General features: G+C 43.8%; 2 protein-coding genes and 1 pseudogene across 2 annotated transcripts; all 3 read left to right on the forward strand.

The window, feature by feature from the left end:
- Positions 1-572: 572 nt before the first annotated feature.
- On the forward strand, positions 573-4,772 carry LOC136531679 (protein GRAVITROPIC IN THE LIGHT 1-like). Its single transcript, XM_066524333.1, has 2 exons — positions 573-765; positions 3,047-4,772. Exon 2 carries the CDS (start codon positions 3,114-3,116, stop codon positions 4,380-4,382), a length of 1,269 nt encoding a protein of 422 aa, XP_066380430.1. The 5' UTR covers positions 573-765; positions 3,047-3,113; the 3' UTR covers positions 4,383-4,772.
- A 232-nt stretch (positions 4,773-5,004) lies between these two features.
- Positions 5,005-8,572, forward strand: LOC136531680 (uncharacterized). Its single transcript, XM_066524334.1, has 4 exons — positions 5,005-5,679; positions 6,398-6,880; positions 7,384-7,896; positions 7,993-8,572. Exons 1-4 carry the CDS (start codon positions 5,182-5,184, stop codon positions 8,071-8,073), a joined length of 1,575 nt encoding a protein of 524 aa, XP_066380431.1. The 5' UTR covers positions 5,005-5,181; the 3' UTR covers positions 8,074-8,572.
- A 642-nt stretch (positions 8,573-9,214) lies between these two features.
- On the forward strand, positions 9,215-12,403 carry LOC136531678 (uncharacterized; annotated as a pseudogene).
- The last annotated feature ends 11,226 nt before the right edge of the window (positions 12,404-23,629 follow it).

Genomic DNA, 23,629 nt, shown 5'->3' on the forward strand with positions numbered 1-23,629 from the left:
CAGGGGGGCGTCGGTCCAGCGTACACCTCTACTGCAGGACATCAACCCGTCGCTCCTCTTATGATTCTCCCACGCCTGCTCGCTGTCCAGGCTCGCGCTTGTCAGCGCGGCTTCTCTAGCGTTGCTGTTGCTCGGCCGTAGTTGTCCAACGTCGTCCGCTCGTGTGAGATGGGGCGCGGCGTGGCCGGCGACAGGGTGCGGCGTGGTGGGCGAAGGGCATGACACAGTGAGGAAGGGGGCGCGGTGAGGCGGAGTGGGTCAGGCATATGCACGGTGACTTCACGACACCGATGCGAATGTGAGTGAGGAAATTTCAGCGATAGAAGATGGAAAAGACGTAAAGGTACTGGCCATGTTCGCTTCTCTTATAATCCGTACCTAACGGGGCCACTGTTAGGCCTATCCGCTTATCTGCGCGACGGGGAGGCCGTCGTCGAGCCTCACCTTCGTCGTAGCGGCCCCTGTCCAGATCTGCGCAAGGTCCAAATCCAACCCAACCCAACCCAAGAGTCCAGCAACATTTGCTAAAAAAAAAGGGTCCAGCAACAAAGCCACGATTCCAGAGAGGCTCGGCCCCTGAGCAAAGACAGACGATCCGTTTCTTTGCTCCTGTTCACCTCACTCGTACGAGTGCGGCGACTGACTGGGCAACCGCCACCGCCCTCCGTCAGGTCTTCGCCGGCGCCATTCTTTCCTTAGGCAGCGACGACTGGGCGAGCGCCGCCGCACTTCGCCACCTATTCGCCGGCGACGATCACCCACCAGGTATGCCTGCTCCTTCTCTCCCCCCTTCCTTCCTTCCTTCCTATGCGAAGCGAGCACCGCAAACCCTAAGCTGTTTGAACCCGGATCTGACCCAGTTAGAACTAGTATATACACGATACCTAGGAGCTTCGAGTTTTTGCAAAAAATCATCTGGTGCACACATCCTGGGTTTACTCCTGGTGTGCATCCCTGCTGCTGCTGTTCAGGTAATTTTAGGCCTAGAACTGTAGGGCTGCTGTAGACTAGACTTTGGATCGAAGCAAAGTATGATTAGGTTTCACGTAGTTCTTTCTTTGCTTTGGGGCCACTCTCTAGTCAATACCATGTGTCTGTGATATGTGTGACAGCAAAGCTTGTCAATCTGGGTGGCGAACAAAAGAAACCCTGTTAATCTGGGAATGCTACCTGCATATAGAGGGAAGGAAATGGCACGTGCTCGAGAGGTTATGGTTCATGTGCTGTACATGTCGTGGATACATTTTACGTGGATTGGTAACGGCCACATTTGGATAAGTGGATAAGCCAGTTTCCAAAAGAACCTGATTCCTGGATGTGCGTTTTCAGTATTATTAAAACATGAATTAATAACTGATAAGTCGCATTAAAACTATGTCCGTAGCAGAAACTATAAACCAGCTTGCAATATGACCATTTTGCTCTTTTGCCGTTTTTCGAACTTCTAATTAAATGAACCAACACCCGACACTCCAAAAGCCCAACAGTTTTGTAGCGCTGTTGTTTCCTGTGTATCATGACTTTAATGATTCAAGTGATCAAGTGGCTTCAAATGGATCCTGGTATCAAAAGTAGAGAAATAGATTTGCTTCAGCGAATGAATGTTTAGTGTTCCAGCGCGTTATATATTTTTTATAGTTTCATGTTCTGTTTTGAAGGGCGGGCCTGGTGCAAGCGGTAGAGTCTTACCGCCTGTGACCGGAAGGTCCCGGGTTCGAGTCGCAGTCTCCTCGCATTGCACAGGCGAGGGTAAGGCTTGCCACTAACACCCTTCCCCAGACCCCGCACAGAGCGGGAGCTCTCTGCACTGGGTACGCCCTTTTTTTCATGTTCTGTTTAGCTTTTGGAATAAGTTGTGGTTAGATTGTTGAGATCTGTTGTTGAATTCAGATTGCAGCAAACAATGTGTGCCATAATGTACTTTGCTTGAACCACCCTTGTCACTGTAACTGGCATCTAAAATATCACTACTCTTTGAGGGGATGATTTCTCTGCCATGTCCAATTGCATCTGTCATCAGATTATTGCTAGAATGCTGGGCGCATCATGCATTGGACTCACTAGTCACTATACATCAAGTTTATAAGTAGATGAACGATGCAAAGTAAAAGTGACAAATACATTGTGAAGTCTTCTTGTTAGTTGTTTTGTTTGTTCAACAACGCAGGCATAGCGTAGCATTAAGCATTAGCATTACCTACCCAAGGAACGTTGTTAGTAATCTGCGTATAGAGGGAATTAAATGCTATGTACGTTAAAGGTTATGATTCATGTGCTGTTATGTAGCATGGATATGGGGCACATGGTTTGGTATTGTGCAGATGGATAAGTGGATATGCCAGCTTCCAAAAGAACTGAATGCATGGATACATTTTAGTATTTTACATAAATAAATAATAAGACACAATAAAATTATAAAGACAGTTGCAGCCTAGCAGGAACTATAATTTAGCTTCCAATATGACCGTTTTGGTCTTTTGCAGTTTCCCAAATTTCCATTTAGCCAACATGACAACGCCCAACACTACAACAGTGAAGACAAGTCCAAGCATTTCCAAATTCCAATTCTTTAAGTCAACACCCAACACTCCTAACAGTAACAGCCCAACAGTTTTGTAGTGCTGCGCCGCTGCTTTTCTCTATGTAGCCTGTCTTCAATGATTCAAGTGACCAAGTGGCTTAAAATGGATCATGGTGTGAAAAATTGAGAAATGGATATAACTCTATCGAATGAGCTCTGACTAATAAATGTAGTGTTCCGTACATTAATTTTTTTTATCTTTCCTGTTTTGTTTGGCTTTTCCATAAGTTGTGGTCAGATTGTGGAGATCTGTTGTTGAATTCAGATTGCAGCAACCAATGCTTGCCATAATGCACTTTGCTTTAAGCCTCTGATCACTTTCCCCCCTTGTGCTAGCATGCCATTTGTATTACAATAGCTTTGAACCATTCATATGTTGGCCGGACAACACAGGCTGAACTACTCGTATCAAATTTGTATCTCTTGTTGTAAATTTGTGACCTCAACTGAATAGTTTCTTTGCAGGTGGATGCCAATTTTTTGTTGAGAGGTTGAAGACTACTAACTTCTTTGATCCTGAGGTGAAGAAGTAATGATCCGCCCAGGCTCAAAGGAGTCGCAAAATTATGATATCAACAATCAAAGAGTTCATCCTCAACCAATTGATGAGAACATGAATCAGAATGGGAACTCAATGGACACTATGATCGGGAGGATATTCAACAACATATCCTCTTTAAAATCTGCATACATTCAGCTGCAGGAAGCCCACACCCCATATGACCCTGACAAGATCCAGGAAGCTGATAAGCTTGTCATAGAGGAGCTTACAAAGCTTTCAGAACTCAAGCATACTTACAGAGAAAAAGATCCTAAGCCAGTAGCAGCATCCCCTCAAGATTCACGCTTGCTTTCTGAAATACAAGAGCAGCAGAATTTGTTGAAGACCTATGAGGTCATGGTAAAGAAGTTCCAGTCCCAGATCCAGACTAGAGATACTGAGATAACCCATTTACAGCAGCAAATTGATGAAGCTAAACTCCGAAAATCAAAGCTAGAGAAGAAACTGAAACAAAGGGGCCTACTTAACAAGGAATCAGAGGAATCTGACGAAGAAGAGAACTACTTCTCCATCGAATTGACACCTAGTTTGTTTACATCTGCTGTCGATAATGCATACCAGTCGATACATGAGTTTTCAAAGCCTTTGATCAACATGATGAAGGCTGCAGGTTGGGATCTTGATGGGGCTGCTAATGCGATTGAACCTGGTGTAGTTTACACAAAAAGGGCTCACAAGAAGTTTGCTTTTGAATCCTATATTTGCCAAAGAATGTTCAGTGGGTTCCAAGAAGAGAGTTTTTCTATCAAGGATTCTAACATCAGTGTTTCCAACGAGGCTTTCTTCCATCAATTCCTTGCAGTGCGAACCATGGACCCTCTGGATGTCCTGAGCCAGAACCCTGATTCAATATTCGGAAAGTTCTGCAGAAGCAAATACCTATTGCTTGTGCATCAAAAAATGGAAGGTTCTTTCTTCGGCAACATGGATCAGAGGAACTACGTCATGAGCGGTGGCCATCCAAGGACACCTTTCTACCAGGCATTCCTAAAGCTAGCCAAGTCCATCTGGTTGTTGCACAGGTTGGCCTACTCCTTCGATCCAAAGGCAAAGGTATTTCAAGTGAAAAAGGGAAGTGAATTTTCGGAAATCCACATGGAGAGTGTCGTGAAGAACATCGTCATAGAAGAGGGTGTGGAGAGGCCAAAAGTTGGCCTGATGGTGATGCCTGGTTTCCTGATTGGGACCAGCGTCATACAGTCCCGAGTGTATCTGTCAGATGTGAAGTATGCTGACTGACTGAAGATGCCGCAGTACACAAGGAGCTTGAGGGTACTTTGCTTCTTGGGAGAGGCTTCCAGCTGCATAAGTTTAAGGTGGACTGTGTCTGTCTTGTCTGTAAATGCGTGAGACCTGTTGTTTTTCCGCCATGCTGGCTTTGACGCCTTTGTGAAATTTCCATGTCCCATGTGATTCTGTCCAATGGGCTTTTGTCGTTTTCAGAACTAGTACAATATATTCCTGTTTCCCAATGTTGCTTTTCCCTGCGCTACTGCTGTGTAATCTTGCCCAATGTTTTGTACATGCTATCAGTGTGATTGGAGAGCCTAATGTGATGATTGTATAGGCTGCACCTTTCATCTGAAACGAAATGTTTTTGCCCAATCAGATGATTCCGAAAGTGTTCCATGTCAAGTGTTTTAGCTTGGGGACTGAGATGGTGGAATATGCTGCTCTGTGTCTTCTCCTTGGCTCCTTGCTAGTGTCGCGAGGCTTGGGTCTTGTGCTTCCACCGTTGAACAAGGTGTGTGCAGAGAATTTTGATGGGCAATGAGCCAATGATAAAGGTATAAAACAGATGACAATTTAGTTGCTTCATAGTTCATACGAATTCCGGCCTAAACATGTATACTGCCAAACCAAATTCACAAAATCTCATCTAAGCCGAGATACCAATCGTTCTCTCGGTCAGAGATGCTTTAAACCCATTTGCGAAGTCTTGTTTATGTTTGTTCTACAGCATTGCCCATTCCATTCTTCAGAAGAGAAGAGAAGCAAGTAACAAGACCACCGCGCTACAGTGCTCTCAACTGCTGCCATGGCAAACGCATCCGACAGCACCCATCCACCTCCCCCCGCCACGCACGACCTCGACCAGGATGACGACGATGAAGAATTCGACGACGACGACGACGACCTCGATGACGAAGCCGCCGCCGACGAAGATGGCGGCGAACACCCCTCGTCCTCATCCGAGGCGGCCCGCCTCGAGGCCGTGCTCCGGCGGCTCACCGCGGACGAGGTCCGGATCCGGGTGCACCAGGTCACGATCCGGGGCTGCGCCCGCACGCGCCGCGCCGCGGTCGAGGCGGCGGTCGGCCCGGACCTCGCGCGCGCCGCCACCGTGCGGGACCTCGTGCGCGCCGCGGCCGCGGCTGGCGACCGGCTCCGTCTCCTCGGCGCCTTCGACACTGTCTCGATCACCCTCGACGCGGCGCCGCCAGGGATCCCCGGCAGCGCCGTCGTCGTCCTCGTTGACGTCGCGGAGGCTCGCGGCCGCGCTGCTGGTGATTTCGGCGTCTTCGCCCACACTCAGGTACACATTCAGCTAAAAATGTCTCCTTTAGTTTTTACAGAATTGAGTTGTTTGCATCTTGCGTGATCCAATGTTCTTGTAGGAGTCAAGCGAATTCACTTTAAATGAACTAAGAGAGTCTTCGTACCAGAATCTTAGCTAATTTGAACTAAAAGAGGGCACTTTCAATACAATAAAGTGGATTGTCCTTGCTTTCAGAATGATCAGGGGCTCAAGGCCCATGACTACTAGGACCATTGAGTTGGATCTGTTTGCCTAGTGTGATTTGTTTAGGGGAAAAGATGGAATATGTAGTTCTTGCATATAATTGGGAGTTAATCGGGCTATCTTAAGGTGCATTATGGAATAGATATGTGGTTTTGGTTCCTAATTCCTACTGCTCTGTTTCTGGAGTAAAATCGATTAGTTTCCTGCGTTTTCTAGTTCAGCATTGGAGTATCGTTGCAGGACTTTTTTCATGTCCTGTCATATTTGTCCGTTCCAAAATCACACACGCTCTGCTGCATTAGCTTAGATGAAAATCATTCAAGGGTATCTCATGTATTCTCCATCACTTAAAGGTGAATTTAACTTTGGATTTGTGCATACTGTTTATTCCTGCTCAAGTCTATTACGATAAATGGTGATTAGTGTCACTATATCATATACATGACTTCAATTTGTTCCCAAATTCACTTTCTCAAGTCTCACCAATTTTTTTCATGTGAACCTTTTGCAGACTAGATCATGCTCACTTGAAGGTTCAGTGAAGTTGAAGAACCTATTTGGATACTGTGAGACCTGGGATGCATCAGGTGCCCTTGAATTAGATAAAACAGCAGAGCTAAGTGCTGGAGTCCAGATGCCTAGAATCGGAGCAATACCAACTCCGCTGATGGCTAGAATATCATTTCTGTCTGAGGATTGGTTAAAGTCCTCATTCAAAGAACACTTGATGGGCATTTCTGTTGGCTTGCTCTCCACCATGAACCACAACCTTGCTTACAATATGACATGGAGAAAATTTACTGATCCAACATGCATGTCATCTAATTCCATACAGGAGGAATTAGGACATAGCCTTTTATCCTCTGTTAAGTACGCGTACAAGGTTGACCAAAGGGACTCAGGCATAAGGCCTACACGTGGATATGCTTTTCTCTCGTCTTCTCAAGTTGGAGGCCTTGCACCAGGAAGCAAATATTCACTATTTCTTAGGCAGGTATATCTCGATTTTCTTTGGGCTCCATCCTTTTGCTTTGCTTGAAGACTAGGCTTACACAATACACCTTTTAATTGAATCCTAAGTGAGCCTCATTATTGTCTTTTTCTTAGACATCATTATGATCTTTGATTGATTACTTAAAATTATGTATTGTATTTGTACCTCCGACTTTGCGAATTCACGATCAATGCTAACAAAGCTGATTATTGTGATATTGTCAGTCTACCGTTCTCCCAGTAGATATACCTTTTGTTGTCTGATCACTGACCAAGGGCCAAAAATTTTCAAAGTTCTGTGCTCTGTTAAAGCATCGAAATAGCAGCTCCCCCTTTTCAGTCCTTGCTCATGGCACAAAAAAAAGTAGTTTAAATTTCGGTGAAAATGATCTCTTCATTTTTATTTTCTAGAATCTAATGCCCTGTGCATTAGGATATTCTTTTATCAACAACTGAACTGATCTGAACTGAAAGGTACTTATTATTTTCTTGATTGTATATCAGGAATTTGATCTTCGAGTGGCTTTGCCTCTGGGTGTGCTGAATGGTGCTCTCAATGCCGGAGTGGCTGCTGGAGTCATCCATCCATTGGAAAGGGGATCCACAGGATCTGTCTCACCACTTCTAGAAAGATTTTACCTGGGTGGTAATAGACCTCTCGAATGCCGCTTGGGTGGACCATCTTCACTATTAGGCTTCAAAACAAGAGGACTGGGGGCAACAGAATCCAGAACATATGACCCCAATAATTCTGACAATGGCACTTCCACTTCCCCTGAGCTAAATGGTCTTGGAGGTGACATAGCAGTGACAGCCTTTGCCGACCTATCATTTGATCTGCCTCTGAAGCCGCTCAGGGATCTGGGAATTCATGGCCATGCTTTTGTCTGTGCTGGAAACCTTGTTAAATTAACGGAGTGTGATCTGCGTAAGTTCCCTGTTACTGACTTCCTACAAACATTCAGAAGTTCAGCAGGATTCGGCGTTGTTGTGCCAACCAGACTGTTCCGCATAGAGGTTTATCCCTTTACATTATTCAGTTTTTTCCGTTAAAGTTGGTGATGAATTTGCCACAGAGAAGTTTAGTTAACACATTTTTCTCCTCTTGTCCAGATGAATTACTGCTACATCCTAAAACAGCTTGATCATGACAGGGGGAAGACAGGCATACAGTTTAACTTCTCATCGCCCTAATTTCTCTCACAGCGTTATCTATTTAAGTTGAAATATTCCTATTTTCCCCCTCACTATGATCTTTTCATGGAGGAACCTGTCTAGAACTGCCTCATGTAAAAAGAAAGCCTGTCACGCTGTAACTGTAAGTGATAAATTGTTTGTACCAGGATATGGATTTAATGCTGTGACTTTGTAAAGCACAAAAGCAAAAGGAAAAGCAATCTGAGGTTGGGGATTTAAGTTTTCATTGCTGACGCGAATGTTTTGGACTGGAAATGATGGAACAGTGTTGTCCAGAGATCTGCTTGAATAAGCCAACAGTAGCCAGAGATAAACGATTGTTGCCAAGCTGCACAGTGTTGGCCATTTCTGGGACTGTGTTGTGTAGAAAAAGTAGGAACAGATGACTCAAATCCTGAAATGTGTACTAAAATTCTCCCCCTCTGCCTCTAGTTTTATAGTGTGAGAATGACTTGTACTTGCGAATTTTGGCTATGCTAAGGCATGATGAGTAATTTTTTCCATGAATGATTTGTTGCCAACTGGATATGGTGCCGACATGGACGCTTGGGCATGGGCAATGAGATTGTATGTTTAGTAACTAGTCATAATGCATTGCAATACGGAGGGAGTACACACATGAGTTATCTCCGGCCATTTTTAGAACTGTTGTACGCATCCAATTAAAAATACTTTCTTTTTACAGAACTAAAAATGTTTTCTTTTTACAGGACTAAAAATGTTTTCCATTTACAGGACTGAGTTGCCTTGCAGGTTTGCCAATGGTTTCTGTTTGGAAATTTCTCTCATCCTTTTTCAGATTTTATTTATTCTTTCTCCATTTCTTTTTTCCAGTCCAAATAATGAAGTAATATAAACCGATTTTTTGAACTAGAAGACTCGAACGGTCGAGTCCACTCCGCTCGCCCTGTTCGCCGGTGCCGGCGCCTGCATCGGCGCTGTAGGGCCTCCTCTCCGCCTGCATTGCCGCGCTTGCCGTCTACCTCCCTGCCGCAACGCCGCGTGCTCGCCATCCGCCGCGTCCTCCTCGCCTCGCGGCCTCCTGTCCCACCCACCCTCCCGCAGACCGCAGTCCCGCGCCTCGCTTCCCACAGTTCCCACCACCCCTGGCCGTGCTCGCTCGCTCGCTTCAGCAGACATGGGGCAGGCCTCGTCCGCGCGCAGCCGGGGATCCAGCGCCAGTGTTTGGGTTTCACTGCCATTCCCGGTGGATGAGGTGACGGGGTTGCCTCTGATCGATTGCCCCAGGTGCGGGGACGTGAGTCTGATTGCGCTCACCTGCAAGCACACGAAAAATCGCGGCAAGAGGTTCTTCGTGTGCCCCAGGAACCACGAGGGGGTGAGTGCTTTACTCCTTTGTGATGTCCATTTGTAGGATTATCAATCTTGGCATCATTTCATTTGTGCCAGTTACATGTGTGAACCAAAATGCTTATGCTATGCGTGCTGGAAGCTTTGTTCCTCTTTGAAAACATTGCCCTGTGCTTACCGTGATGGGAAATTTCAGAACTTGGGGTTCGATTCCTGTACTTACTGTGATCCGTTGTGCAGGTGCCATGGTCATGCCGAACTTACTTCTTCCAGCCAGAGTATGAGAAGTACCTGCAGAAGCGTGGGTATTTGGACGCTGTCCCTGACCTGACGGAAGTAAACTATCTGAACTTGGGAATGGAAGAGGTGAGGAAGGAGTTGGTAGGGATGAAGAATAGAGAAGGAAAAAATAAGGAATTATGTTTGTGTTATTGTGGGGGTGCAACGGTTCATCAATTTAGTGTCGATCTTGTTGTGCACTCTTTTGGTTGGGACTTGATCTGTTTACTTGGACTGTAAAGAAAGAGAAAGTGAAGAGAACAAAAGAAAGGAAATGGCGGGAACACACAAACACCCAAGCCCAAACAATTCTTGGCCCCATTGTTAAATTCTGAGAGGCATGCAAATTGGGTCCCAAATGTTATTAGGCTTGCCAATTGAGACCCAAGCACTGAAATTTCTTAGTTTAGAGACCTAGACCACAATCAGACATCCAAACCTAAAGGAGAGTGCCCTTGCTTTCAGTCCTTCAGAATGATGAGACACGGCCATGCCTACTTAATTTTGATTTTAGCAGCTGCTATGCTAGTAACAATACAATGTCTTGGATGGTAAACAGCCCTAACCTTGAGGAATACTCGAGGTGTATCAGTTCTTAGTGTGATTTGTTTAAGAAAAAAGTTAAGCTTGTAGTCGCATTAGTTGGAAGTTGTCAATTGACACTATTTAGCTGCATTGTGGAATCAATTCGACATAGTTGTGATTCTTGATTTGTGCTATTTTGATGCTAGAGCCAATCGATTAGGTTCCTGTTATGGTTCAGTATTGCATTATATCTAACATTCTTCATTACAGGATCTTTTGTGTTACGTTGTAGCTCTGTATGCCAACATTATACATGCCCCAATTTGCTTGGATTCAAGTAATTAATCTTTCATGCATCATTTGTCACTTAACATGCACATTTAACTGTACGTGCATCTGTTAGGTAGACATTTAGTAATCACTCTTTAGCAACTATACTCTGTGCTGTAGATCGAGTATGTCATGATGCATGAATTATGATGATCAAACATTACTATATCAGATGAATTACCTCAAATTGTTCTCTAATTCACTTTCTCAAGCCTCACCAATTTTCTTTGTCTACACCACTACAACTTTTTGCAGTCTAGATCATTTTTACTGGAAGTTCCACTGAAGTTGAAGAACCTATTTGGCTACTGCGAAACCTGGGATACATCAGGTGCTCTTGAATTAGATCACATAGCAGAACTAAGTGCTGGAGTGGAAATGCCAAGAATTGGAGCAAGACTACATGCCAGGATATCATTTCTGTCGGAGGATTGGTTGAAGTCTTCACTCAAAGAGCACATTATGGGTGTTTCTGTTGGCTTGCTCTCCACCACGAATCATAGCCTTGCTTACGACCTGATATGGCGAAACTTAACAGATCCAGCATGCATGTCATCCAATTCCACACAAGAGCATTTAGGACATAGGCTTTTGTCCTCTATTAAGTATGTGTACAAGGATGACCAGAGGGACTCAAGCATAAGGCCTACACGTGGGTATGCTTATTTTTCATCTTACCAAGTTGGATGCCTTGCACCAGGAAGCAAAGACTCATGGTGTCTTCGTAAGGTATATCTGATTTCCTTTCTAGTCATCCTTTGCTTCCCATAAAACCAGGTGTACACCTTTTAATCATATCCTTTTTACTTTTCTTTTTCTTTGGTAGCATTCTAAGTCTTTGGACGTTTTATACTCATCATGCATTGTCTTTGTCTTACTTTCTTTTCCAACTGCACAATCAGTACTACCATGCACATTGCGGCCACATCCCGAATTTTCTCCCTTGAAATATACTTTTTGATTGTTTCTATGATTAGTGGACCAATGCTAAAAACAGAAAGTTTCGTGGTCTGCTAAAGCAGTCAAATGGCAGTTGGCTTTGTCTTCAGTCCTAGTTCCTAACAAAAAAGGTGGCAGTTTTAAATTTGAATTTCACCATTTTAATCTTGTATATGTTCTAACACACTGCACATTCAAACTGAAACATGTTTATTCAGTCGTGCTTAACATCATTCATTTTGTTGATTGCCTATCAGGAAGTTGATCTTCGAGTGGCTTTCCCACTTGGTGTGCTGAATGGTGCTCTCAATGCTGGCATGGCTGCAGTGAGTCATCATTCCGCTGGAAAGGAGATCCACAAGATCTATTTTATCACTTTCAGAAAGATTTTACTTGGGTGGTAACAGGTCCCTTGTTTGCCGCTTGGGTGGACCATCATCACTCTCAGGCTTTGAAGCAAAAGGTCTGGAGCTGAAAGACTTCAGAACCTCTGCCCCAAATAATTCTGAGAATGGTGCTTTTGCTTCTCCTGAGCTACATGGGGGAGGTGACATAGCAGTCACAGCCTTTGCTGATCTGTCATTTGATCTTCCTCTGAAGCCGCTCAGGGAGCTGGGAATTCATGGCCACGCATTCATTTCTGCTGGAAATCTTGCTAAACTAACAGATCATGGTCGTGGGAAGTTTTCCCTTACTGACTTCCTACAGACATTCAGAAGTTCTGCAGGATTCGGTGTAGTTGTGCCAACCAAACTGTTCCGCATAGAGGTCTGTCCTGTCGCACTTTTCAATTTTTCCGGTGAATTTAGTGGTGAAGTCGGTGCTTAAAGTTTACTTAACATGGTTTTCTGCTCTTTTCCAGATGAACTACTGCTACATCCTAAAACAGTTTGATCATGACAAGGGGAAGGCAGGCGTACAGTTTAACTTCTCATCGCCCTAATTTGTTTGGCACTTGGCAGCATCACCTCACGCTGGGGACTTCACTTTTGGATGTTGATGTGAATGCGTTGGACTGGAATGATGGAATAGTGTTTGTCCAAGGATCCCTTTTGAATCAGCCAATAGTAGGTATTGACAAATGGTTGCTGCCAAGCTACATAGTACTGACCATTTCTGGGATTGTGTTTCTTTCTTCTGTAGAAAAAGTAGGAACAACTTACGCAAATCCTGAAACGTCAACATGCGCATTATGCAGAACAATGTGGTTGTTGCCGAGCTACGTAGTGTTGAACATTTCTGGGATGGTTTCTGTAGAAAAAGTAGGAATGGCTGATGCAAATACTGAAATGCCAACTAGCGCATTATGCAGAACTGTGTACTAACATTTCCCAACCCTTCTCATTTTAAGATGTGAGGAAGGCTAGGATTTGCCAAGTTTGGGTATGAATATGCTATGGCATGCTGAACAAATGTTGCCATGATGAATTTGTTCCAAAATTGGATATCGTACCGACATGGCAGGGGCAAATGAGGATTTTTTTTTTGGCTAACTAGGCTTGCCAATGCCATGTATTGTACGCTTTTCTTTTGTGATCCCAAAGTCAGGTGTGATTGATTTTTTATTACGTGAATAACCAATGGCGTGATCTCGATCTCATCACCTGACCAGAACAGGTCTGATCAATTTCAAAGGGAACAGTGACGTCTCTATCCAGGTGACCAGGTGCTATGTGCATCATTTTTCTGCAGATGCAGGTGAGAGGTGACGAACCCTCCATGTTTAAATTGACACAGCCAACACACACATGAATGAATGTCTCAACGACAGGTCTGACAACGATGTCCTTGAAGAAATGGCAATGCAGATGAAGCGGCAGCAGCCAACGAATTGAAGCAGTCGAGTTTTTAAGACCGATCCATGAAGCACCACTGATTGGTCTAAGAAGTTGCAACAAGCAAGCAGATATACATATGGCTGGAAACGTACCATTGGCGCAATGCACATGCAGACGACTAATTCTAAACGGAGAGTTGTTGCAGAGCGATCATGCATCATGTCACTTTAATTCTACTGTACATGATCAATGAATTGATTCAACAGCCTAGCTGTACACACACATGAAGTTCCAACTAACAAACGAGTTTTCTGGATTGTGTCTGCCCGCTAGTAGAATGTAGATTGACGGATGAACCTACGACGATATAATGGTGGTAGTACCACACCCTTGCTAATTAAGCTATGTTTCTGTATATAATATGGTCCCTACCATGTAGTCATACTACTTCAGCTTAAAAAAAATGTTCTAGACTCGCGGTTCAGCTTCTTCAGTTTTTTTTTAATGTTCTAGACTTGACTTCACACTATTTTTTGAAATATTAATAACTTGTCACTGAGCAAGTCAGGCTTATACGAATTGCCACTGAAGTAGTATTATTTTGTATTCTTACTTTCACTAAACAAGTGCTTGTCTTTTTGTCTAAACGAATTTCTGCCACGTCCTGAAACAGTTTCATGATAAGAGAAAGAGAAGCTTGCAGTTTAACTTCTTTTCGTCCTAATTTTGTTGGGAATATGTCCTCATCAAGATGACTAGTCTCTCTCTCTCTCTCTCTCTCTCTCTCACACACACACACACACACACACACACACACACTCACTATTTTGATTTTTTTCCCTTTTGGCAAGAGCTTTCCTAATACTCTGATCACTCTCTATCTCTCTCCCAAAAATGGGGCCATGCACACTGCAAGTGATAAAATGATTGTACTAGGTTCTAGATTTAATGTTGTGACTTGTAAAGCACAAAACCGAAAGGAAAGCAAAAGAGGCTGGAAGCTTTAGTTTTCAATGCTGATCTGAATGTTCAGGACTGGACTTGATGAAATTGGGTTGCACAAATATCTCTGTGCTGTACAAACATTGTTGGCAAGCTACAGAGTGTTGTCTATTCTTAGGACTCCATTTTGCGCTAAGATTAAAAAAAAAGTAGGAATGCTTATGCAGATTTTATGTTGAAACGCCAACACGTAGGCTCACCTACAATGAACCTGTTGCATACTGGATACCTCTGTTCTTACTGATGTGAATGCATGGGCAGAAAGGATATAATCTAAGACTGTCCTTGTCATATATACATTTGTGATTTGTCGGACAAGAAGCTTTTGTTTGGAGTATAAAATACATACAGAGGAACATATCCGCCGTTTTTATCCAATTGTGTTGCTGATCTCAAACGAAATATTTGATATTTATACCAGATTGTACCAAGTGAACAATGTCTTCACAATGACAGTGACACTACATATCATCCAGATTTCAGAGGGTATGGGGACACATTAATTTCTATCCGGCCAGGGATTTTTCTTCAGGTACAGGTGAGGTAAGGTGAGGCAGCCACCAATCTTGACGCAGGCACAACACACAGGTTAGGCCAGATTGGTGAATTTGTATTGTTGCTGGACACACAGTCACACATGAACGAATGCATCAACGCGTTGACAGAGATGTTTCTTGTTCCTCGCATGCCTTATTAGTCGTGCCTTCTGAACCAGTGACAACATACATATGCAGAAGAACCAACAGACAGGCAGTTGAACTATAACACTGATGATCAAGCACCCCTGATCGAGTCAGATGTAAGAACTTGCGCTATAAGCAAGCATACATTTGGAAACATATAATATGATTGATGCAACGGAGGAGACTAATTCAAAATGGAGCTGTTACACAATAGTTATGCATGTCAGTTTAATTGTACTGCACGTGAATTGTGTGTGTGTGTGATGGATGATTTGATTCGAAGACACATATGCATATCGATCTAGTCCCAATCAAGGAATTCTTTGGATGCATAGATGGTGGTTTCATAAGTCTAGCTACTAGGAGAAGATACAAGATTATGGTTCATGGTTGATGATCGATGGAGATGGCTTAATTAGGTGCTGTGTTTCTATGCTCTGTCCACCCAAAAGTTTGTGTAAGTGTAACCAAGTGGTTTGCCACTAATAAACAAGCTTGACTTTTACTATTTGCCAGCATAAAAAATATTCCCTAACGTACTATATAGCTAACATTCAAGCTTCTAATTACCTGCCATCACGTACGACTTGTGCTATCCCACCACATTAGGTTTCAGTTCTCTTTAGCCTAATTCATGTACGTTGTGCTTATTTAGTTATTTTATTCATAACTGAAATCACCTTGTTCCTTCTAGCTGATCTAATTTTTTATAAAAGTCTGACTTAACTTCGTGAATACTTAAGGTGACAAGTTGGTTAAGTTAAGTGCATGTTCTGAAATGCGAGAAGCAAAACGTGACATAGATCAAAAGGCTTAGAACACCTCCAAGCCTCCAAACCAGGGTCCTCTACTTTTGATTTAGGGACTCCTTGTACTTTCGGATATTTTTTTACTCAACTCCAGCTGGAGCCCATAAATTGCCCCCCTACTTTCCTTATGTCACGTGGGACCCATCTGTCATTGACATATTTTTATTTATTTTGTTTTATCCTTCTACATATCACTTTATCTCTTTGCCCGAGTCACTCCCACAATGTTCGCTCGCTCTTGTCTTCCTCCTCTTGCACATCATCGGCACCGGGGAGACCGAAGCATGAGCAGAGAATGTTGGGATAGGCGTGGTGGCAGTGGATGCGGTCGGGGTAGATGGAGGGGCACCAAGATAGGCACGACGGCGGTGGATTGGATCATAGAGGGTAGATCTCGGATGGAGGCGACTGAGGGAGGGTGTGGTGGAGATCGATGTAGTTAGGGAGGGCAAAGCTCGAGCGGCGGCGGCCTCTGAGGGCAGAGGGCGTCAAGGAGGGCAATGTGGCTACGGAGGTAGGCAGCGCATGGGTGTGAGGTAGCTTATTCTTGTGTGTTGGCGAGGAAGGGAAAAGGCAGAGAAAACTACGACCCAATAGAAAAGTAGGGGCATTGTGCTGCCCATATGGGCTTGAGGAGAAATTTAGGGACCTCCTATTTTTTGGTGCTTGAGTACGGATCCTATTGGAGTGAGCTTTTCTATCCTTGGCACCAATAGAATAGGAGCCAAATAGGATAGGGTCATGCCAAAGTTGATCTTCACCCTGTTCGCTTGGGTTTGTTTAGTTTATAAGCCGTACTTTTTCAGCAAACGAACAATATTTTTCTCTCACACCAAATCAGCCAACAGTACTTTCAGCCATGGCTTATCAGCCAAACAAGGCCAAGCGAACAGGGCGCTTATTAGCTTTGATTCGCTTTAAAAATTTTCAAAGCAAATTAGAAATTTTGTACCAATTACTTGTCAGAACAATAGTGTAATTTATAAGTAGTTATTATATGGTGTAAAAAAATTCGGGTGAAGAACTCCTTTGAAATAGCTAGAGTTCTTTGTAAGAGGAAGTACCCGGATTTCTTTGTACCGTACAATGCATGCATACTCAGAAATTTGGGCGCTAGGAGGCTAAAAATTATCCGGTGGTTGGGTACACTGCAGCTCCAATTTTAAAACTACACAGAGACGGAGTGCACAATGAAAATTCTATCATGAACTGAATTGAAAAAGTAATAAAAAACACTCCGTCTCTGTTCATGAAAGTTTCATAGCGCAGTTGAATGTTAGCTTTTTCATGGAGATCATAATCATGAACTCAGATATCTGGACAGTTAGGAATGATGTCATTTTCAGAGGATTTCCTGCCATCATTCAAAGATGTTCAAACATCTTCAGGCGCACTTTTAGCTTACTCCTATGGAGGGTCAAAAAGAAATACTTTCCTTCAATTGAGTTACGGCTAGAGCACTTTCTGTAATTGTTCTAATCTTTTTTTTGTCTTCTGAACCCCAACCATCCTGCTTCTTTTCTTGTAACCTTTTGTAAACTCGGTGTTCTCCCGTAACCTTCTTGGTTACTTTTAATAAATTTCCAGTAGGGACTCCTCGAGTCCCTTCTGTTCCTTAAAAAAAGACACGTGTCTGAATTTTCTCTCTTTATTATCTGGAATAATTGTAATCTCAAAATAGATGGGCAATGGGGCAAATTAAAATTAAAGGGTGTCCTGATGTCTAGAATATGTACAAAAGGTAAAGCAGAAGGAAAGAAAACAAAATCATGAGGATGAGTAATAATAGGCAACAACTAGCGAGTACGGAGTATTTATGCTACTAAACGGTACTACCTATATATGTGGAAGAAATGCCACTTTATTAAGAACTTTCTAAATAAAAATAAGAGTCAAAAGATGAATTAATTGTGTACAGTAGGTACCTAAAAGATAAAGTGCCATGAGATCGATTTACGTGCATGGTTCAACAAAAGCTTAGTTGAGGTGTCTTTTATGTGCCATAAGTGCTATTAGACGAAAGACTAGTCACTATACATATTCATATTCAGTTCATACAGAGACATCTTCATCTTATAATAATTTTTTCACGATCGGAGAATATAGCCCATGTTTCATTAAGAAGAGGAGAATTACACGACACAACTACAAGAGAGCCCTCGTAACATTGACTACAAACCACCAAGGTAGTGACACGTGGCCTAAAATAACGCTAACAAACAAGAAAAAAGAAAGACAGAAAGAACGACAATGCCGTGGTGGCAAAGCATCCATCCAGAGAAGACATATGAGCATCCAGTAGAAACGGCGACAAAGCATCCACCAGTGAAGACCAAACGACCACGATGGCCAATTATCCGCCAAGTAGTGGGCCAACACGCTCTCAGCAGCAAAGCCTCTACCAAGAGGGGACCAACGAGACAGCGTGGCAAAGCATCTGCCAGATCATCACGACCATCGCACTCTTGGCAGCAACACATCTGCCAAAGAGGAGACCGGTGACAACGACGACAAAGCATCCACCAGAGAATCCAGAGACGGCCAAGTATCCCCCTTGGGAGAAATGATAGCGGCAAAGCATCCGCTAAGAAAGCCAAACGACGACGGCAAGGTCAAGCACGGTAGGATAGACCATTGCGAGGAATGCATATAGGCCCACACAGGCACAATGAGGAACTCCACAAGCAGCATGGCAGGAACCACGGGAAGTGGCAACCACATGGCAGACGGTGCCAATGAGCAAGGGGCCAAAGGGAGCAAGCCACGAGCCACGGGTGATTCTCCAGCGATGCCTTGGAAGGAGGTAACGCCCAACGCCGCCGTTGGCCTTAATAATAAGGCAAGGCTTACACCTAGAATTTGGCACCGTCGATGTAGACTGAAGCATGGTGTTCTTCAGCGACACCTCGAAGGAGGTACATGGTGCTCGAGGCGTCACCGTCGTCAGCTCAGCCAAAACCTGGCTGAGCTTTTGCCCACAACCCCATGCATCAGAGAGCAGGCCCCTAGCCACCACCCCCCACGGGGAAGTAATGCGTGCGTGTTGTGGGCGTCTGCGTGGTACTGTGTAATTCTAAAAAAAGGAGCCGATGCAGGCGCCGCCATTCACATCCATGCCGGCTATGACAGAGGCGCACGCGTGCCACTTCAGGACATCAGGCGCCAGATCCTCCAGGTCCTCGCAGTTGTGTGTGGCGATGTCTATTTTATTCTCACAGGTTCAGTTTGCTTGGGTGTTTAAGGTCGAGGGTCTCCGCCCCTCTCCTCCCCAACTTTTTTATTGATGCTCTAGTTTGTCCTAAGTCGTTGATCACTGACTCAGTGGTCTATAACTTGCACTACGAGGGTTTTCTCGTAGTTACGTTGTGTGATTCTCTTTCTCTTAATGAAACACGTGCTAGAGTACGTTTGTGATTTTTTAAATTTCCAGCAGGTGTGATGTTGACATGGACATGCATGGGGAACGATGGTCAGAGCAGTGGGGCCTGCTCAAGGAAATTAAAGCCGTCCATCACGATCAATAAGAATGTGATTGTGCGGAGACTGAAAAGGCACTCAACTTTTGTGCAACCACCCACAACACAACTAACTAACGTCTGCGGCTTATTAGCTGAGCTTTGCTGTCATGATCATGCATGATATGATGCATCCATCCTTCAATTCCTCCTCGTGAAGTACAGTTGAATTTCTTCATTCGAAACCACATCATGTATATTGTACTATCGGAATTGTGCTTATTAGTTCCGGACATCTAGATATATTGGTAATTGTGTTGTTTGGTTTGTAAAACACATCTAGATTTTACATTTCATATTAGGTTTATTCTAAGTCAAACTTTTCTAACTTTGACCATCAATTTCGAAAAACCCATATATAGTTTTACAACATGTGAATCATATGTTATGAAATCATTTTTCATAATAAATATAAAAACTTAAATCTTATATTGCTAACTTATATACTTTTTTTAGCGAGATGGTCAAAGATAGAAGTGTTGGAGTTAAGACAAAGCTAATATGACATGTAATAAAAAAAGAAGTATAAGGTGATTTTGTTACCCGCGCACCATTTGCCGGCGGTCAGATTCTAACCTTATGATGAGTCAATCCACGCTAGTCAAGTGGATGAGGGAGGCTGGAATAATGCTACAGGAGGGACGAAATTCATGCTGATGGCCCACTAGCTACCAAGAAGCTAGTTATATAGAATGCTATGCTTTGTGAGATTTGGCGTTGTTTGGTTGTAGGATTGTTATTGATAATGCAAACGTAAAGGAATCGAAGCTTTCGACGATACGGCAACACATATGATGTGATGATCTGATTTTATTTCCATTTGCGTTAGTATTCTACTCCCTTCGTCTAAAAAAAGTGATGTTATGTGATTTAAGATTTATCCTAGAAAAAAATGATGTTATGAGTTTTAGACATGCTTTGGACCCACTGGCAGTCTGCATGCTTCCATGTAGGGCATGTTAATTAGGCAGGTAAAGCACGGGACATTCTTTTTTAAGGGAATCAAGTCCAACAAACCAAGGGTATTATAAATATTTCTCTTCTCCACTATTGTCTGAAAAATCCCATAACATCAGTTTTTTTTGGGACGAAGCCACGGAGGGAGTACAAACCAAACAACATGTAAATGGGAGGACCTTAGCTACTTTCAAATGGGACCTTATTGGAGTGTCTTCAGCTATCGGAGCTGATGTTTTTTTTATAAATATGTAATATAACATTTAGGACAAACTAATCATATATATCATCATATTTAACAACGGAGATCGAGGGAGGGAGTACTTCTCTTGAGCTGTTCTACCTAATTAATTGTACTGGTTGGCTGCTTTAGTTTTTTCTTTTGTTTGTTGATTGAATGGTCTCTCCTGCCACGCAGGGACGTACTACTACACGAGCATGCATGCAATTAATCACTTATACGGAGAGAGAGTATGAACGATTATCTGTTCCTTGGAACAACGGATTATTGTCATCCACAGAGGGCATGCATGGGTAGCTAGCTAGAGAGGCTATATATACGTACGTACATACATACATATACATGCATATATGTACTATGACTATGCTGATTGCCTGCGCAGCATCTATCCTGGAATACATATATACATATATATGTACGTGCGTACTGTCTATATGACAGACGAAAGTAGTAAGCAGCAAGTCAAAGTACCTACTCCTACACAATAGCTAGTAGTAGGCTAGTAGCTACGAGACAGGCTGATACACCTACGACTCATAGTCTCATACACCAAGCGTCCAAGCGGGACATCACCGGGGCACCCACGACACAAGTGCTAGCTATGCGACTACCTACGCGTCTGGGAACTACTACGCTCACTCGTTCTACAACCACTGCAGCCGGATCGCTTCGTGTGGAAGTGGTCGTCCAGTGGCAACGTATAGAGCTTTCTTTGCCTGATCAACCAAGGAACTATGGAAGGTCAAAGCACCGCCACGAGTGAAACTTTTCCTCTGGCTAGCCCTGCATCGCCGTCTCTGGACCTCCGAGCGACGCAAACGCCATGGGCTACAGAACGACGACGCGTGCGCCTTGTGTGACCAAGCACCTGAAACAGGGAGCCACCTCTTCCTTGGGTGCGTGTTCACCAAGCAGGTCTGGCTAGCGTTGCTCCGGCCACTGCAGCTGCTGCCCCTAATGCCGAGCAGTGACGACGACCTCGGTGAATGGTGGCTTCATCAACGGCGCCGCGTCGACCAGGCGTCCAGGCCGCTGTTCGACTCCCTGCTGCTTTTGGTCGCATGGTCAGTGTGGAAGGAGAGGAACTGCAGGGTCTTTGGGAGGCCGGCTTCATCCGTGCAGACTGTGGTGCAGGCGGCGGTAAAGGAAGGAGAGGACTGGGCGATGGCCCGGGTTCGCGCCGTTATCAGCGTTAGCTCACCTCTGGTCGCAAAACTCAGCTGCAATGTAACACCATCCTGTGAATCCAATAGCTAGGTTCCTTTCTCGAGGCGGTGTTTGAGGCTCCTCGCCAGAAACGACAGAACAGACTTTAGAACGATGTTCCAATTTAGCATTAGCATCGGCATTTTTTGCCCCCGGGACTAAAGGTCCCTGCCCAACGTCGTCCGCGGGGCAGGGATCTTTAGTCCCGGCTGGTATTACCAACCGGGACTAAAGGTACCTTTAGTCCCGGTTGGTAATACCAGCCGGGACTAAAGCTTTTAGTCCCGGTTTGGGTTATGCCCCGGGAATAAAGATTAATATTTAGTCCCGGTTTGGACCCCTAACCGGGACTAATTATCCCGGCCTATAATTCTGCTCAATTCTTCCTCCCCGAGCCCGAGCCATTCCATTATTCAAACTCACTGCCTCTGTTCTTCAGCTTGCTGTTGTTCTTGCACTCTCCCCCTCCATTGGTGTTGCTCTTCGATTTTGGAGGTAACAAACTTAATCATCTTATGTTTTATCAGTAGCTTATCTCATTTTGCGATGTAGATGCATGTGTAACTTTATATGTTTGACTTTATTATGATTTTATATGTCATTTTTAGCTCAAAATCACATGATGATTTGCATATATGTTTGGATAAACAAAAGTTAAATTAGTTCATCAAAATCACGCCTCGCTCGTCCTCGCTGGAGCACGCGCCATTCTCGTCCCCGGTGGCTTACGTGATCTTAGAATTAATTTTTCCATGAAATGAAAAACTTAGAAAATTGTTAGAAAATTGTAGAAAATCCGTACTAGTTGAACTTGCGGACCGTGTTCATGTCGGCGAGCATGTTCTCTGCCGAGCGGTAACGGACGTCAAGGAGGAGCTTTGATTCTACGAGGGAGAGCGGCAACGGTCGTGGAAGACCGTGTTCCCTTTCTCGTAGAATCAGAGCTCTTCCTTGGCCAAGTACGGTGCCGTCCGGTGGAGAAATGCTCGTCGAGATGATCACGTAAGCAAGGTCAACTAGTACGGATGGTTATTTATTGAAACATGTTTTTGAGCTATAATTTGATGGATATTTGAAAATATGAAATTTACACTAGTTTGCAAAAATAAGTATAGAAAGTAGATGACAACTGTTACTGGATCCTCGGCCTCTCGTTCGGTTGCGAAACGACTGAGGCCAGAACTCCCTCTCATTATCTGCGGCAAGTGTAAGCAGAAGATTGTGATGGAGTACCGAGTCAAGAGACAGGGACCCAACAAGGGTCGTGTTTTCTACAAGTGCCCGGATCACGATGTGAGTTTCTTACGCATTTTATAATTATGGCTAATTGACCTGCTTTTCTTGAATATTTTTGACTAAATATTTTTTGGCTTTAATTTCAGTGGGAGGGCAATGGATGCGATGGTTGGTACTGGGAGGAAGATTATGCTACATACGTGCAGAATTTGGGTGCGCTTGAGGTAGCGGATGCTGCTGATGAGGCAGTGAGCCAGCAGGAGAAGCTTATTGATATTCAACAGAAGAATGATTTGTCTATTTTAGTTGCGTACGATCACAAAATAATTATGTTACTGAAGTGCATTGTAGTTTTAGTTTGTTTAGTGATAGTTGGGATTGCTTACGTTGTAGCCAGGCTTAGTTAATTAATCAACCGTGTGTGTGTCATTTATGTTGTGTAATAAAATACTTAATTATGTTCAAGGTTTTCATAATTTGTCGTGTAATACAGATTATGTCACGCCATTGGATGTACAATGCCGATCGTCGCTCCCAAGACTTTATAGAGGGCTTGCACTATTTCTTAGGTGTGGCCGAGGCAAATAAGCGGGATGGTTTCATATGCTGTCCATGTGCCCTATGTAAGAATTTAAAGGAATATTCAAGCTCAATGAGTCTTCATTCACATTTGCTTAAGTCAGGTTTCATGTCAAACTATATATGTTGGACTAAGCATGGAGAAAGCGGGGTCATGATGGAA

Source organism: Miscanthus floridulus, unplaced genomic scaffold (assembly GCF_019320115.1).
Source record: "Miscanthus floridulus cultivar M001 unplaced genomic scaffold, ASM1932011v1 fs_413_1_2, whole genome shotgun sequence".
In the NCBI taxonomy this organism is placed as follows: Eukaryota; Viridiplantae; Streptophyta; class Magnoliopsida; order Poales; family Poaceae; genus Miscanthus; species Miscanthus floridulus.

Bases quoted from the DNA above. Each gene is read 5' to 3' on its own strand.
- LOC136531680 (XM_066524334.1), top strand. From the start codon at position 5,182: ATGGCAAACGCATCCGACAGCACCCATCCACCTCCCCCCGCCACGCAC. The intron at 6,881-7,383 runs GTATATCTCGAT...ATTGTATATCAG, and splicing joins ATTCACTATTTCTTAGGCAG to GAATTTGATCTTCGAGTGGC. The intron at 7,897-7,992 runs GTTTATCCCTTT...CCTCTTGTCCAG, and splicing joins CCAGACTGTTCCGCATAGAG to ATGAATTACTGCTACATCCT.
- LOC136531679 (XM_066524333.1), top strand. From the start codon at position 3,114: ATGATCCGCCCAGGCTCAAAGGAGTCGCAAAATTATGATATCAACAAT.